The sequence below is a fragment of the Artemia franciscana genome, chromosome 13, assembly GCF_032884065.1.
Source record: "Artemia franciscana chromosome 13, ASM3288406v1, whole genome shotgun sequence".
Lineage (NCBI taxonomy): Eukaryota > Metazoa > Arthropoda > Branchiopoda > Anostraca > Artemiidae > Artemia > Artemia franciscana.
The window spans coordinates 33,696,769-33,711,372 of record NC_088875.1 but is presented as its reverse complement, the minus strand read 5'-3'; the positions used below and the strand labels follow the sequence as shown (position 1 = coordinate 33,711,372).

General features: G+C 34.5%; 1 protein-coding gene across 2 annotated transcripts in view; it reads left to right on the top strand.

The window, feature by feature from the left end:
* The window catches only part of LOC136034838 (V-type proton ATPase subunit d 1), a 37,131-nt gene extending 23,657 nt beyond the window's left edge, over positions 1 to 13,474 (top strand). The window contains exons 4-7 of one of the 2 annotated variants that reach the window (XM_065716294.1): positions 544 to 701; positions 7,181 to 7,357; positions 9,047 to 9,124; positions 13,249 to 13,474. In XM_065716294.1, coding sequence (XP_065572366.1) covers positions 544 to 701; positions 7,181 to 7,357; positions 9,047 to 9,124; positions 13,249 to 13,410 — 575 coding nt within the window. In that variant the 3' untranslated portion in view covers positions 13,411 to 13,474. Of the gene's footprint in view, positions 1 to 543; positions 702 to 7,180; positions 7,358 to 9,046; positions 9,127 to 13,113; positions 13,172 to 13,248 lie in introns of those variants that run through there. The other variant, XM_065716295.1, reaches the window with a different exon arrangement.
* The last annotated feature ends 1,130 nt before the right edge of the window (positions 13,475 to 14,604 follow it).

Genomic DNA, 14,604 nt, shown 5'->3' with positions numbered 1-14,604 from the left:
ATTTTTTTTTTTTTTTTGGAGCAGAAATCACACCAACATAGCCAACGCAGCTCTCAGGCAACAAAGCTCGCTACGGTCAAAAGTTTTTTTTTGCCCCTTAAAAAGGTACTCTCAACCAAGTTTTAAAGAGTGCACAGAATGTGAAATGTGACCCTTGCGAATATCCCTCGATTCTCTATTGCGATGCTCATGCCTCTGGCTCTCGCAGATGAGGCTCAAACTTCTCCCGGACGGTGCTGGGGTGTGTGAAACTAACCTTATTTCATGATTTCAAGATTATACTGTGGGATTTTCAAGTTTCCACCTTGACTTGTTTAGCTGTCTTTTAATGTAAGTGCACACGCACAGAAAGGTTGACACTTAGTTTTAAATATGCAGACTATGGGAGAAATAGTGAAATTGAGTTTACTGTCCAACTAGATGTATCATAGACTGAGAACTAGTCTGTTCTTAGTCTTATTGCCTTTGTTATAATGCTATTATTGGACCTAAAAAAGTGTAAATATTTTTAATTTTTAGTTTTAATATTTTGCTTCTTTTCAGCTCCATTTTTTGTTGACTGTATTTGTGAACAAGATCTGGATGAGCTCAATATTGAAATCATCAGGAACAAATTGTATAAAGCGTACTTGGAAGCTTTTTACAGTTTCTGTAAGAGAATGGGTGGAACAACGGCTGACGTCATGTGTGAAATTCTGGCGGTAAGTTTCTTCTTTGTCCTTAGTAGAGAAGTCTCTGAAGTAATGCATTTCCAAGTAGACATTATATGCGTTGCATTTGTAGCAATTTTGTAGCAACACGCTTTCTGACTGAATTTATTTTGTTAACTACAAAAGTACACAGATGTAGCAATTTCCTTTCAAATGAGCCCTTAAACACTTCTCCATGATGTTCCAGTGCCCTGCTAGCAGTGGAAAACAATAAAGAAAAAAAGACTCATCAGTGCTACCCATGTGAAAAATGCCCTTCCTTGTTGTTCATCCAGGAGACTGTAAGTTTCCTGAATAGGGGTTTCAGCTATGGTGATTCCAGTGTTATACTTTTTGTCTCTATCTGACCCCATTTTTGCGTGTTCCAGGCTATGTTTATTCTCTTAAATTGTTTTTTAAGATTACCTTTTATTATTAAGACTAATTTACGAGATAATAGTTACCGTTCCTGAATCAGCTAGAAATGACATTTTTTTTTCTCACTTGTCATTTTTTTAAACGCATTATTTAATTTTTGGGCACTACAGGCAGTGTTTGCAGCTACCGCTTCAACCTTGATAACTGCTGAAATGTACGGAACAATGAGGCTCGGAAACATGTTGGTTTGATAATATAGCTTCTATAGTTTCGATCCAGAAATCGTCTGAAACCTTTTCCAAAAGTGACTTCTTTGGCATTATCAAACGTTATCAGATTAAGTATCTAGTATTATTAGATTAACGATTCGTTTCCTCAAATTGGATATACAAGTTGACTGGTACATTTTATTTTCACCTATCTTAATTGGCTCTCAAGATGTCTGGAAGTTTCTACTTTTTATGCTTTATTTTCTGTTCTACCACTGGAATCTGAACTAGGCTGGACAGATGTATTTTGACATCACAAATGTTTCTTATATTTCTGATACTTTAAAAACATTGCTTGTGTGCACAAGTGGTCCTTAAAATTACAGCAAAATAAATTAGTAAAAAAAAGATCTTATTTTCCCGCTCTCCTATAAAAAATTATCTTGTGTGACATAATACCTTTTGAGTTTCCGCTGTACATGTCATGGAGATGCATTTTTATTTATTTTCTTTTATATTTCCTAAATGATTTGCGATATTGACTAACTCTTCGACTGGACTTTTAAGCGTAAAAGGTAGTTTTCAGTGAAGCCGTCTGCGGTAACAGCTTAAGTAGGTCAAATTTTATTCGTAGTATGAGATTGTTTCTACTTTATTTCGTTTTGACTGCGACAAGGAATAGCAAGCCGAATAGAAAAATGGATAAAGGATATTCTTCTGAAGCTAAATTATGAGAGATTCCAACAGGATAATATTTTGTTGATTGCCAAGTAATTACTTTTGGTGTGCCTTAACGCTTACGACTGACTGTCTCTTTATTAAACGTGTAACCTCTGTACAATATCTCGAACTGATATGGTGGGTAAGTCTTTTAGCCTTTTAAGGTATGAACATTACATATCATCTAAATATCCAGGATGTGGACTTTCGTAAAACGTTGAAACAGCTTTTCCATTTAATAGACTTAGGCAAATATATCTCCCTTTTGGTCCACCTTATTTTATTTCTTGTTGTTCAGTGTAGTTACCTAAATTTTTGACACTTTTAAAGGCGTTATGCATGCTCATTAAAATCAGATGGTTTGTGTTCTTATAAATTAAGAAATGAAGTTAAAAAACTTTTTAAAAACAAGTAAGAACAGATATTAAACCTTAAAACAAGCTTTGATATTGACGATGAAATTTCGCATCAAACTTCAATCGAAAAACCTTTGACTTCTTCGTTTTTCGATCGAGTGTGTCCTCTCCCAAGTTTCTACTACCAACCAATCACTGTATGCGAAGTAACCATGGCAAAAAGAAAGCAGAGGCACCGTCATTTTTTCACGGTTGCAGTGGTAGCTGTAACCTAGTAAAGGGTGAACAGTGGTCCATAGTAACAAAAAAAAAAAAAATGTTTTGAAAATACCTGGCAAGTGAAAAAAAAATTATATTTATAGCTGATTCAAAAGTGGTAACTATTATCTCGATTAGTCTTAATAGTAAAATGTTATTTGAAAACAATTTCAAGGGAATTTCGAAAAATAGATTGATCTTTCGTCAAACCAGGATGCCAAGCTGGAGATCCATACTGAAGAGAAGGTGTAACATAGCTGTAGTATACAAATTTCAAAACCTCAATTGGCATACTAAATCTCTTCAGGCTGGAAAACGATTGTAAAAGTGAGGCGCCTTTTTAGTCAGATAGTCAACGTGTGAGTTCCATCTTAAATCTTCATCTAAAAATAATACAAGTATTTTAACAGTTTTCTTTATCAGCAGTAGAGAAATAGAAGAATAGCTGCCAACCTTTAGGAAGGAAAAAGTCTTAGAACTAAAAGTCTAGGAGCTCTTAGTTTCGCTGACTGTCAGTTTTACCTTTCCTAATTCAGCTTTTAGGTCATTAAAAATTCTCGTCAAGTCAGACTGTTTGGTAGTTGGAGGGCTTAGTTGCAGTGACAAACAGTCAAATCATAAGCACACTTAAAACGCTCTCGAACTGTTGCTAAAATACGATTAAAAACAATTAGAAAAGAAAGTGGACCTAATTTAGTCCCTTGTGGCGAACCGCAAAAAAATATCTAAAAAACCAGATGGCTCATGATAAGGGAGTTGGACACACTGAGATCTTTTAAAAAGAAAACTAGTAAGCATACGCACAACAAATGGACGGACATCCATAACTTTAGCTTCTTCCACTACTACATTACGGTCAAGACTATTAAAGTCCTTTACTATATCAGCAAATAATGCATCAACATAAGCCCCATTTTTTTCTAAGTATTTAAGAATCCAACCAACCAAACAATGAACAATACTATACCCAAGTCTAAATCAAAATTGTTGGGAATCTATGTCCTCAAATAAATAGTCAAAAATAAAACTTTCACTTTTGAAAGAGCCGGTGTTTTTGAAATCGGGCTAATATCAGTAATGTCCTAAGGGGCCTTACTTTTGGGGATTGGGGTAACATACGCCTGTTTAAAAATACTAGGGAAAACACCATCAATAAAAAAAATTGGTTAAAATTGCCGTTAAAGGAGTAGATAAAAGATTAGCCCATTCAATAATCAATTTAATTGGTATCTCACTTGGGTAACTAGATTTACGAGGATCAAGTGCCTTCAACTTTTTAACAACAGACTGAGGGCTTCTGCAGAGCAAGAACTATGTTTGCATCAATTGCGGCGTAGGCCGCATGCATGCGGTGTAAGCATTGATGACTATCAAACAAGGGGCTGTCTTTAGTCGTTGCGTCACATATGAGACAACTCACGTCTGAACCTGGAAAGTCTTTTCTTTCCATCTTTATATTTTCTCCAGCAGCCATAAGTCTCGGTGCTACGCCAGAAGTCGCTGGTGATTTTGTCCACACGTTTTCACTCGGGAAAATAATATTCGTTTAAAACTGATCATGGTTCTTCTCGTTGTTATTTGGCTGTCTTGGACTGTTATTTTTCGACTTCAATTTAGTCAGAATACAGTTTTCCGGAGAATCTTTTTGCGCACAAATTACGCACACAGAGGTCCTCTTCAAGTCATTTGGTACTTAGTTTTTCCACAACTAAAATGAGAGCATGTACTGCATTTAATACACTGCACGCTACCTATTTTGCTGGTAATTTTTTGAGCAGATGCCGAAATATTCTGGATCCATAATAGATGCTGGTACTATGCACAAAGAATTTAGTCAAGTTCAATCCTTTAAGTTAATTAAATCTCTTAGTCCAAGTATCCACAGTTAATAAATCACTAAATCTCGAGGAAATTTATAGTAAGTAGCAAAAATATCAGTAGCAAGTAAATAATATAATCCGATCATAAATGTCTCTGGGGAAATCACACAGGTTGAACCTTACTTTATTAAAACGTTAATATCCAAAAACGAGGTCTTTACGCAACGAAATCTCAATCAATACTGAAAGACGGTTTGACCCAGTTCACTAGATATAGGAACTGGTCAAACTTTGATCTGAGACCACCTACATTGCAGTGGGCCCCCTTTTAAGGTGGGAGGCACCATATCTCAAGGAAATCGTAATATTTACCTGTGGATCGCAGTATGAGCTTGTGTACCAGGTAAGAAAAATGTAATAATAGCGTACAATGTTTGTGTTCTTTTTTTTTCACAACTGCCAGGTTCTTAGGCAGTTTGAGTTGTGTTGGTAGTTGACATCAAAGTATTCTTGCAGACAAGTGTAAAAAATATTTCTCATCTGCGAATGACAGTCCGGATGTCGATTCAATCGAAGTGTACTAGGAGCTCCTTTTAATTATTTATTTTTCATTAATCCATTATTATTCTCAAATTTCACTTTTTTTGCTCTAAGGAGTGCGAGTGTATCTTCTGAGCTCCTTGGGCTTTTGAAAACACCTGTTTGTGATGTTTTCATTATTAAAGTTAAAAAAAAATGTCCTCTTGGTTTCGAAAATACTTTTTGTACCTTTGTTAAAAAAACAAATATTGGACTAAGTTCTTCTCTCCCCCCTCCCCACTACATATTTAGAATTAGTACCTTTTGTACAACCCCAAAAATATATTAAATTGCTTTCTTTTCAGCTTAAAAGGCCCAGAAAGTGACCTATTTCGTTGCATAAAAATAAATAAAATAATTGACATTGAACATTGACAGACTGTATATGTTTATTGTTTTTCTGATTGTAAACGGTATTAATCGCTGCTTATAGGGATATTTTTTTGTGAATTAAATCTTCAGCACTTTTTTCCCTGGTAAAGCTTTCTTGTCATCTTGTTTATCGTAAGCTTGTGTTATGTACCCTGTTACGTTCCTGTTGTGTTTCCTAGTTTTAAGTAGTTTGTGTCATTTCTTTACACAGGTGAACACATGTGATCGTTCTAAGCTACTTGCGTAAACACTTTGCATCTTTTTTGTGAAATTTGGAAGTAAGAAATGTAGTAAACATAATTTTGTCATTTCTACGATTTTCCAAAAAGATTGGGAGGAGGATTCTGACAAGATGGAATCAGAGAACTCCACATTCCCTTGCAGGATAGTTTGTAACTGAAAACTCTTCTTGGCATACATCTTAAAAATAGACTTACCTTAAATAGCCTCATTAATGGAAAGTTTTAGATACTGTTTTTACTTTCGATTTTTAATAACAAATGACAAAAAGATGTTTGACAAAAAAGCAAAAAACGAGAAAATATGACTAAAATATAACCAAGAAAACGGGGGTTGATTTTCAGCTAGTGGAAGAAAAGAAGCGAAAAGACAAAAGCAGGGATTTTGGCAAGGACTTGTGGCTAGCTGTTTTCAGTATGCTAAAAAAACTAAACTTGTGAAGTGAACTCTAGTCGGAGAAACACTGAGTGTTTCTTCTGCTTGGTTAGAGTTCACTCCAATAGGTTAGTTTTTTTTGTGCAGCACTGAAGATGGCATGGCAGAGGTCTATACCGAAATATCTGCTTTTGCCTCTTTGCTTCTTATTGTCCACTGGCTGATAAACACCCTCGTTTCCTTGGTAATGATATATACATATATTTCTCAAACGTCGTGCATAGTCAGTGTAGTCTTAAAATGTATTAAAGACACAAAGATAAAACGTGATGGACAATAAATTTGTCTTAGAATTTCAGTAAATGTCCGTCATAAAATGCTGAATGTGTTAACACATAAGTAATCTTGCTAGTATAACATTAAATGCAATAATTTAGTGGTTAGAGGGTTATTATCATGATGCTTTGTTCCTTGGACGTCCTTAAATACCTTGTTCAATGTTTTTTCTTCTTCAAGCGAGCAATTACGCTTTAATTCAGCTATCCTACAAAAAGATGCCAAAAATGGGCCGGGATGCCATAAATCAGGGACTGAAGACGGGTTGTTCCGTTTGATTGGAGTCTAATCAAGCCATGGTACTTACAAAGAAAGATAAAGAAGCTTGTAGAAACTCTCAGAAATGGTTGAATGAATAAACTCTCTTATCAGTTTAAGTTTGGAAGGACAGCACCCACGGAAACTCTTTGTTCATTCTAAAAAACTCGTGAAACTTGAATTCACTTTTTCCTTGAACAACATTATTCCACCATTCATAAGAATGAAGAAGAATACAAATAGTTTTAGTATAGAGGCTCTTCTGTTTCTTTTTTTGCAGTTATAAGAGTTCATTTGCAAAAAAAAATGCTTCCAGTTTTGCTATTTATTCCTTTTAAATTTCAACAGAACAGCCATAGCAGAGTATATTAGCAAAAATGAATTATTTGAAGCTTGATTTTGGGCCAAAGTTATCATAAGTATATCGCACGGCTACCTTTGGATTTTTTGAATTTGTTGCAATTTTTACCAGTGGAGACTGCTACATGCATCCCAGGTCTCCGGCCCAGCTTTCCAGAAGGTGCCGAATGTTGACGCAGCTTAAGGTGATTGACTAATCCTGTTCTTTTAACATCATGTTTGTTTTTCAGTTTGAGGCTGATCGACGAGCATTCATTATTACAATTAACTCATTTGGTACGGAACTCTCGAAGGACGACAGAGCCAAGTTGTACCCGACTTGTGGGAAGCTGCATCCCGATGGGTTAGCTGCACTTGCGAGAGCTGATGACTATGACCAAGTCAAATCTGTCGCCGAATACTATGCGGTAAGTTTTCAAAAGGGGGAGGGGGTCAGAGTACTAAATATTAAAAAAAGAAACGTGGGAAAAATAAATAAAGGTATAGGGTTATCCTAGGTAGTTGAGCTCAAAATTCGAACTAATTTTAGTACACCAGATTTATTTATAGGATGGCTCTTTAAGTTTTCTGAAGCGTGTTCAATAGCAGTAAATCTACTTAGTATGCAAGACACACATAGACACACATCGATGTGGTTTTAACCCCCCACCCCCTCAAGACGGGCTCTACTAAAAAAAAATAAAAGGCTATGACCTAAAAGTGTTTACCTACCCCAAACATCCAGAAAAGTCTTAGGAATTTTTATCTGAGGATTGATCCTGTAAGGACTACCCTTATGGCGCAAGAGATCATGAGTTATAGCATTACTGACTTTTTTAGTAAGTAGCCTCACGCAGTTCATATCTGTACACAAGAGGAGGGAGGCTTCATACTTGCTATAAACCTGACGCTTGGATTTTGTATAGTTCTGATTCTATATATTGAAATACAGTTAGAAGCACAGATATTGAAAAAATATCGGGCATAAAAAGGACCGGCCTATAGGGCTGGGGGGGGGCATTTTTGACATAGAAAACTTCAGTGGGAAAAAACGTGGAATTTCAGTGGGAAGAAGCGTGGCTGTTTAAAGGTTTCAATGGTATCTGCTAGCATTTACCAGTGTGAAATAATAAACAAAAATGAAAGAAGAATGAAATGAGATGACTAAATTATTCATTTTCTAACCAAGTGGCGTGTTTACTTCTTTTCCTCCCACCCCATAACAAAACATAACTGTGCAGAATATACATACAAAGAACTTCCAGAGATTAGCCAGAATGTGAGAAATTCAATGAAGGTGGAGCTGCTTCATTAACACTAGCATGACTATACCATTAGGATACGACACAGTAAAAATTCTATCGAGATTGGTCTAAAAAAAGAGATGATGCTCCATGGTGAGCATCTGCTGTTCGCCCTGTCTGATGTTTGCCATCGTCAAGAAATCGGACAGGCAAACATCAGACCAACGTTTCTTCGGTCGGCCGCGAGGTCTTTTCCAACCGACTTTGATAGGGTCGAAGTCGAACATCGTTTTTGCGGTAGTATCATCAACAAGACGTCCAGGGATGAGCTAAATGACTAAGATAAGATTAATCTGAAAGCCGATTAATATGGCTAAGTAGTTATACGTTAAATCAAATACAGTCGAGAAGTTTACTTAGTTGAATCTGCGGAAAACAAGTTCTGTATTCTGAGACAATGAACTTGGCTCAGTGAAATAAAGTAAGATACAGGAATATTTTAATTAAATACTTAATAGAGTTATAATGTTGGGCTAGTTTTTTTTTGTAGTTTCCATCATTCTGTTACTAAAACATTATATTTACATCATAATTTTGTTTCACTTCTTGAGTGTGTTTGCTAAAATACGTATGTGCCACTCAATAAATTGAAAATATATTACTATTGCATTTCTGCTTGTCATTTTTATTTCAGAATTTTCACGAATAGCACTGTCTGCAACTCTGAAGTTTTATTATTTGATTGATGATTGATTGATAATGAGTTTGATTGATTTGTTTGAGGGCAAAGGTCTTTTCTTTCATTCATCCATTCATTTCAGCTCATTTCAGAATAAATAATACTTTTTTTCTGAAATAATACTTTTATTTCAGGAATACGCGCGTTTGTTCGAGGATGCTAGTAACAACCCTGGTGAAAAGACACTGGAAGATAAATTCTTTGAATATGAGGTAACTAACATTGAGCAGTAGCTTATTAGTAGAAACTATAATAACTATTGCAAATTCATCTAATACTATCGGGTAAACACACAGGGATTTGTTTTGGGTGATGAAACATTTATCGCCTAAGAAATATAGAAAAAGGGGAAACTTTTCTGTATTTTCTTTGCTAGAAATCTCCCAATTTCTTTGAGAAATAGGGCCCAAAGGTTTTCCACTTGCTCTACGCGTGTGGAAGAGTCTTGAAAGTGGTTGGAAGAAAGAAAATAGCTTAAAATTTGAAAGTGAAATTGAAATCCATTACTTTTGCTAAATCGTCGCAAATGCAAACAAATTTATATTATTATAGCAAAATTTGTAGGGCCTTAAATTCTTGACAACATGTCACTAGTCTTGGAAATCAGGTTGTTACCAGATTGATTAAAAATCGGAACATAGGAGTTGAAAATTTTGCATCTTATTGCAAGTACAGCAGTACCATCTTTTTTGTTCTTGAGATGAAAGATACTGTTTCTGTAAGAAAAAAAAAAGCTGTGTAAATAATTTTAAACCAAGTCCTTTGGGTTGAAACAAGATTAAATGAGCATTAAAGGTTGAATATTTGTATGTGGCATTGGTCTTGACTTCCATTCTCCTTCAGACCCGGGCTCAAACCTCCTAAATATAGAAAAATTCAGTTTTACAAGGTGGAGTAGCATTTTTTTTGTAGCAGTTTGGTCATGAAATAGTAGCCACTATCCAAGAATTTTTATTCGCTAAGATTTTGAAGGTTTTTATTATTATACTGTGTTGAATTTTAAGCTGTTTAAATTTTATTAATGTTTATATATCATTAATGCTGATATAGTGAGGAATCAAATATAGCCTATTGAGGATGTAGCATAATACAAAAGATCATGCATTGGATAGTCAAATTAGTTTATTTATTGTTTAAGGAATTAAGTCAGTTTAGTTGATTTCGGCAGAATTGAATAAACTAAATTTTCAGATAGTTTGTCTGAACAAATAATAATCGTTTCATAAAAAAAAGAAACAGTGATAAGAACTTGTTTTGGAAATCAAGATTTTTCTGATTAGGTTAGAGAATTATAGATTTGAAACTTGCACAATATAATTAGCTTGACATACATTATGATGCTGGTTTGTTATATGAATAAGTGATTAAATATATGTCAAATTACCCCTTTTCATTGAGATTTATACCCTATCTTGCCGCATATTGCTTCACCAAGTTCTCTTATGTATCAGTTAGTTAGTACTGTTGCTAGTAAATCATTTATGTATTTAATCTATCATCTCAAGGATTTCGTGGAAAACTAAAATATTGGCTGTTTTACCAAGTTTTAAAAGCTATTTTGTCTGTTTTACCAAATCTTTAAAAAAGTAAAAACATGTAATTCACACAAAAAAGCATAAAGCAATGCTTGGAAAAGTTGCACAAATTGAGTGCTGGGAAGGAAGGAAAAGGGCTGATTTTTCTCCGTGTGGAGGTGTTTGTGGTTAAGTTTTCCAAGAATAGAGGCCCAGAATAGTGAAATGGATAAAAACAATGAATTTTCAAAAAAGACCCATGAATGGATAATAAAAACCTAACATTAAATTCTTTTCTTTTTAATTCTTTACTTATAACTTACCACATCATCAATATGAGTGAAGTCAATACAGCACGAGTATTTCTTGTAAAAAAAGAAATAAGATGAAAAAAGTGTTTATTGCTAGATAACTTGGAGGTGGCTTTATGTTTCAGTGTCCGCTAAAATCATTCCCAAAAACTTATTTATCATACCATTCTGCTAATCGATGCTAAGGAAAAATGTGCGTTACTGAAATGGTGTTGGATACTGTTTAATGAAAATCTGACTTTGAATATCTGATAACAAAAAGCTCCAAAATAGAAAATAACTGATGCTAAAACATAGATATTATATTGTCTTGTAAGTTAAGCATGTGGTGATGTCATTTGTTTACTTGACTTCATCCTATAATTTTCTAGTCCTGTTCTTTTTTAGTATATCTGTTCTATATTTGGCGACAGTATTATATACCATGTTCCACAGTAGTTTTTTTTTTTTAAGTTTCTTATCATTTAAAAGCAAAATTAAATATTAAAAATTTAACTAAATCATAATCAAAATAAAAATTTAAAGAAAATTAAGAAAAACCAAAATTTTTCAGCTGAAAGCAAAGAGCAACATTAAAACTTAAAACGGACAGAAATTATGACGTATATAAGGGGTTCGCCTCCTACCCAACACCTTGCTCTTTACGCTAAACTTAAATTTTTGTCCCAATTCTTTTAGAATATCTTCTGAAACACTACGTTCGTTTAATTGGGACATTAAGAAACTTTTTTCAAAGGTACTAAAAACTTTAGTGTAAAGAGCTAGGTGTTGAGGAGAAGGCAACCCCTTCATATACGTAGTAATTTCTGTTCTTTTTAAGTTTTGATGTTGCTCCTTACTTTCAGTTGAAAATCTTGTTGTTTTTTTTTTGTTTAATTTTGATCGTTTTTTCAATGATGCTGGGGAATCCGGCGCCCTCCTCATGGTTAATTCTTTCCCCCAAGAAAAATTTATCCATGGAAAGATCCTCCCACGTAACCTTCTCCCCCCTCACCAGAAAGAATCCCCCCTGAAAGCGTCTGTATAGTTCCGAATAACCAATACCATATGCAAACAATGGGCAAAGTTCACAACTTGCAGCCCTTCCCCGGGGACTTTGGGGGATTAAGTCATCCTCAAAGACAGGGTTATTAGATTTTTCGACTATGCTGAACAAAATGGCTATCCACAAATTTTGATCGGGTGACTTTGGGAATAAAATGAGCGTTGGAGGGGGCCTATTTGCCCTTCAATTCTTTTGGTCTCTTAAAAAGGATACTAGAACTTTTAATTTCCTTTCGAATGAGCCCCCTTGCGATATTTTAGGACCACCGAGTCGATATGATCACCCCTGAAAAGAAAAAAAAATAACCAACAAACACACATCCGTGATCTTTCTTCCGGCAAAAAACACAAAATTCCACATTTTTGCAGATACGAGCTTGAAACCTCTACAGCAGGGTTCTCTGATACGCTGAATCTGATGTTATGATTCATTAAGGTTCTATGACTTTTAGGGGGTGTTTTTTCCTTTTATCGAAAATAAGGCAAATATTCTCAGGCTCGTAACTTTTGATGGGTAGAACTAAACTTGATGAAACTTATATATTTAAAATGTGTATAAAAATTTGATTTTTTTTTTATTAATTTATTAGTATGAAAATTCTGTTTCTTAGAGTTTTGGTTACTATTGAGCCGGGTCGCTCCTTACTTACAGTTCGTTAGCACGAACTGTTTGATAAATAATAACTAAAATAGAAAATTGAATACAAATTTAAACAAATTATTGAAAATTTAATAAGAACTAAACAACAAATTTTGCATTAAAGTAAAAATTGATTTTAATGTCTAAAGCCATAGATTCTTCATATAAATCTTCTGTTACTTAAAATGGTGCCAGAACTCGAAGTCTCTGTTTGAATGATTTGTTCATGTATTTTATATGGCCGAGATCGATATGATCAGTTTCTTATAGGGGGAAAAGAAATGTATCAGTCACTATCCTTCACCTGAAAAACATTTTGTTTTTATAGAATGAAGGCTGAAATCTTCGCTCCAGTGTTCTCTAACATGTTGGATTTAATAGTACCATTCTTAAAATGTTTTCATTACAAACGAAAAGAAGGCGTTTCAATAGCAGTATTGTGACCTAGCTCTTCTTTTAAGAAAGAAATGTTATACAAATTGTTATACAAATTGTTATACAAAAGTACAAAAGAACAGTAAAGATGCTCGTAAAGATATGTTGATCTTTCTTTCTCATTATATATGAGAAACACTTCACGCGTTCAAAATGTTTTGTAATGCAAGTTTTTTCAATTAAATAAACTTTAGTGCAGTTCCTTAAATTTTTTTGTGCACCATCAGTGACACGTGAAGGCCATATCTTTTCTATATGCAGCTAAATGTGAATGCTTTCATGCAACAATTTCTTTTGTAATGCAACTTTTTGTGATTAAATAAACTTTAAGTGCAGCTCTTTGAATTATTATGGTGTGTACTAGTGACATATGAAGTCCCATATTCTTCTAGGTGCAGCTAAATGTGAATGCTTTCATGCAGCAATTTCATTTTGGCGTCTTCTTTGCATATTTGAAACTGAAGGAACAGGAGTGCCGCAACATTGTTTGGATTTCAGAATGTGTTGCACAAAAGCACAGGGCCCGTATTGACTACTACATTCCAATTTTTTAAAATTTTGTTTTGAATTATTTACGCAAACCTTTGATGTTATTTTGTTTATAAACGTGTCTGGGAATTGTATAGTTATAATTTAGATATATAAGGAATTATTTGTACTCTTAAATTCGCTCCTGGCAGGAGTAGAATTTCACACGGGTGAGTATTCTGTTCAGATCAAGGTAGGAAAATCTATTGTTGCGGCCGGTCAATCTTTATTTTTATTTTTTTTTAGTTATTTAACTTTAAAGGTCTTTTTTTAATTCAATTTTTTGTGTATGCATAGGAAAGAATGTGTTAATTATTCCTGTTCTCTTTTAGATTCCTATTCGACAGATGTACTTTTTTATCATGAAAGCTTTCAGAGTCTTGCTTTCTAGCATAGTTATACCTCCCCAAATTTAAATGGCAATGTCGCTTCGTTGGTCTTTCTTGAAAAGATTTACTGTCGTCTACCAGAATTCTTGTTCTAGAAACGGTGGTTGGCTGTTGAATAATTACCCATAGCTTCATTGACGTGCTGGGTCTAAATTCTGTTTCAAGGGACCTAAATCATTCCAGGGGGGAGACAAGTGAAAGCGCTATGACCGCCAAAAAAAGATATTAAGTTAGTTTCTATGTTAAGTTTCGAGTGCTCATAGCATAGGTTTTTCTTTCTAAGGAGGAAAGTCTCATTGTAATCGGGGATTTTTGGGATTAATGTTCGATATATATTTTTATTTAACAGAATTTTTTTTTTAATCCAAGATGATATGCCATTTTGGATATTTAAAATTTCACCTGTTTTTTTTGTAAAATGAATTGCAGACTGTTCCTTTGGGTTGTTCGTTGTCTTTCCTTCAATGGATATAAATAGGGCCGGATTTAAAGCTATGACGCTCCTAGGCCCAAGTGTTTTTGCTGCTCCGTTTTTGCGAGATTTTCTGGGAAATTCTCGAAAATTTCGAGGTAGTGGAAGCACTGAACAAAACGCAACTTATGAGCCAAAAACAATAAAAAAGAGAGCGGATACCAAACTCTCAACTGCTATTCTTAGGAGAAATTTGACAGTTTATAAGTGGCCATGGAATTCCTGTAGTGTTTTAAAATCACTTTTCTTTGAATGGGCAGCGCAGCAGTGGAGTGCCCCTGGTACAAAAATTACATCAGTCCAGTTTTGTTAAGAAAAAAAAATTACTCAGTGATAATTCATTGTGCCCCTGGGCCTAT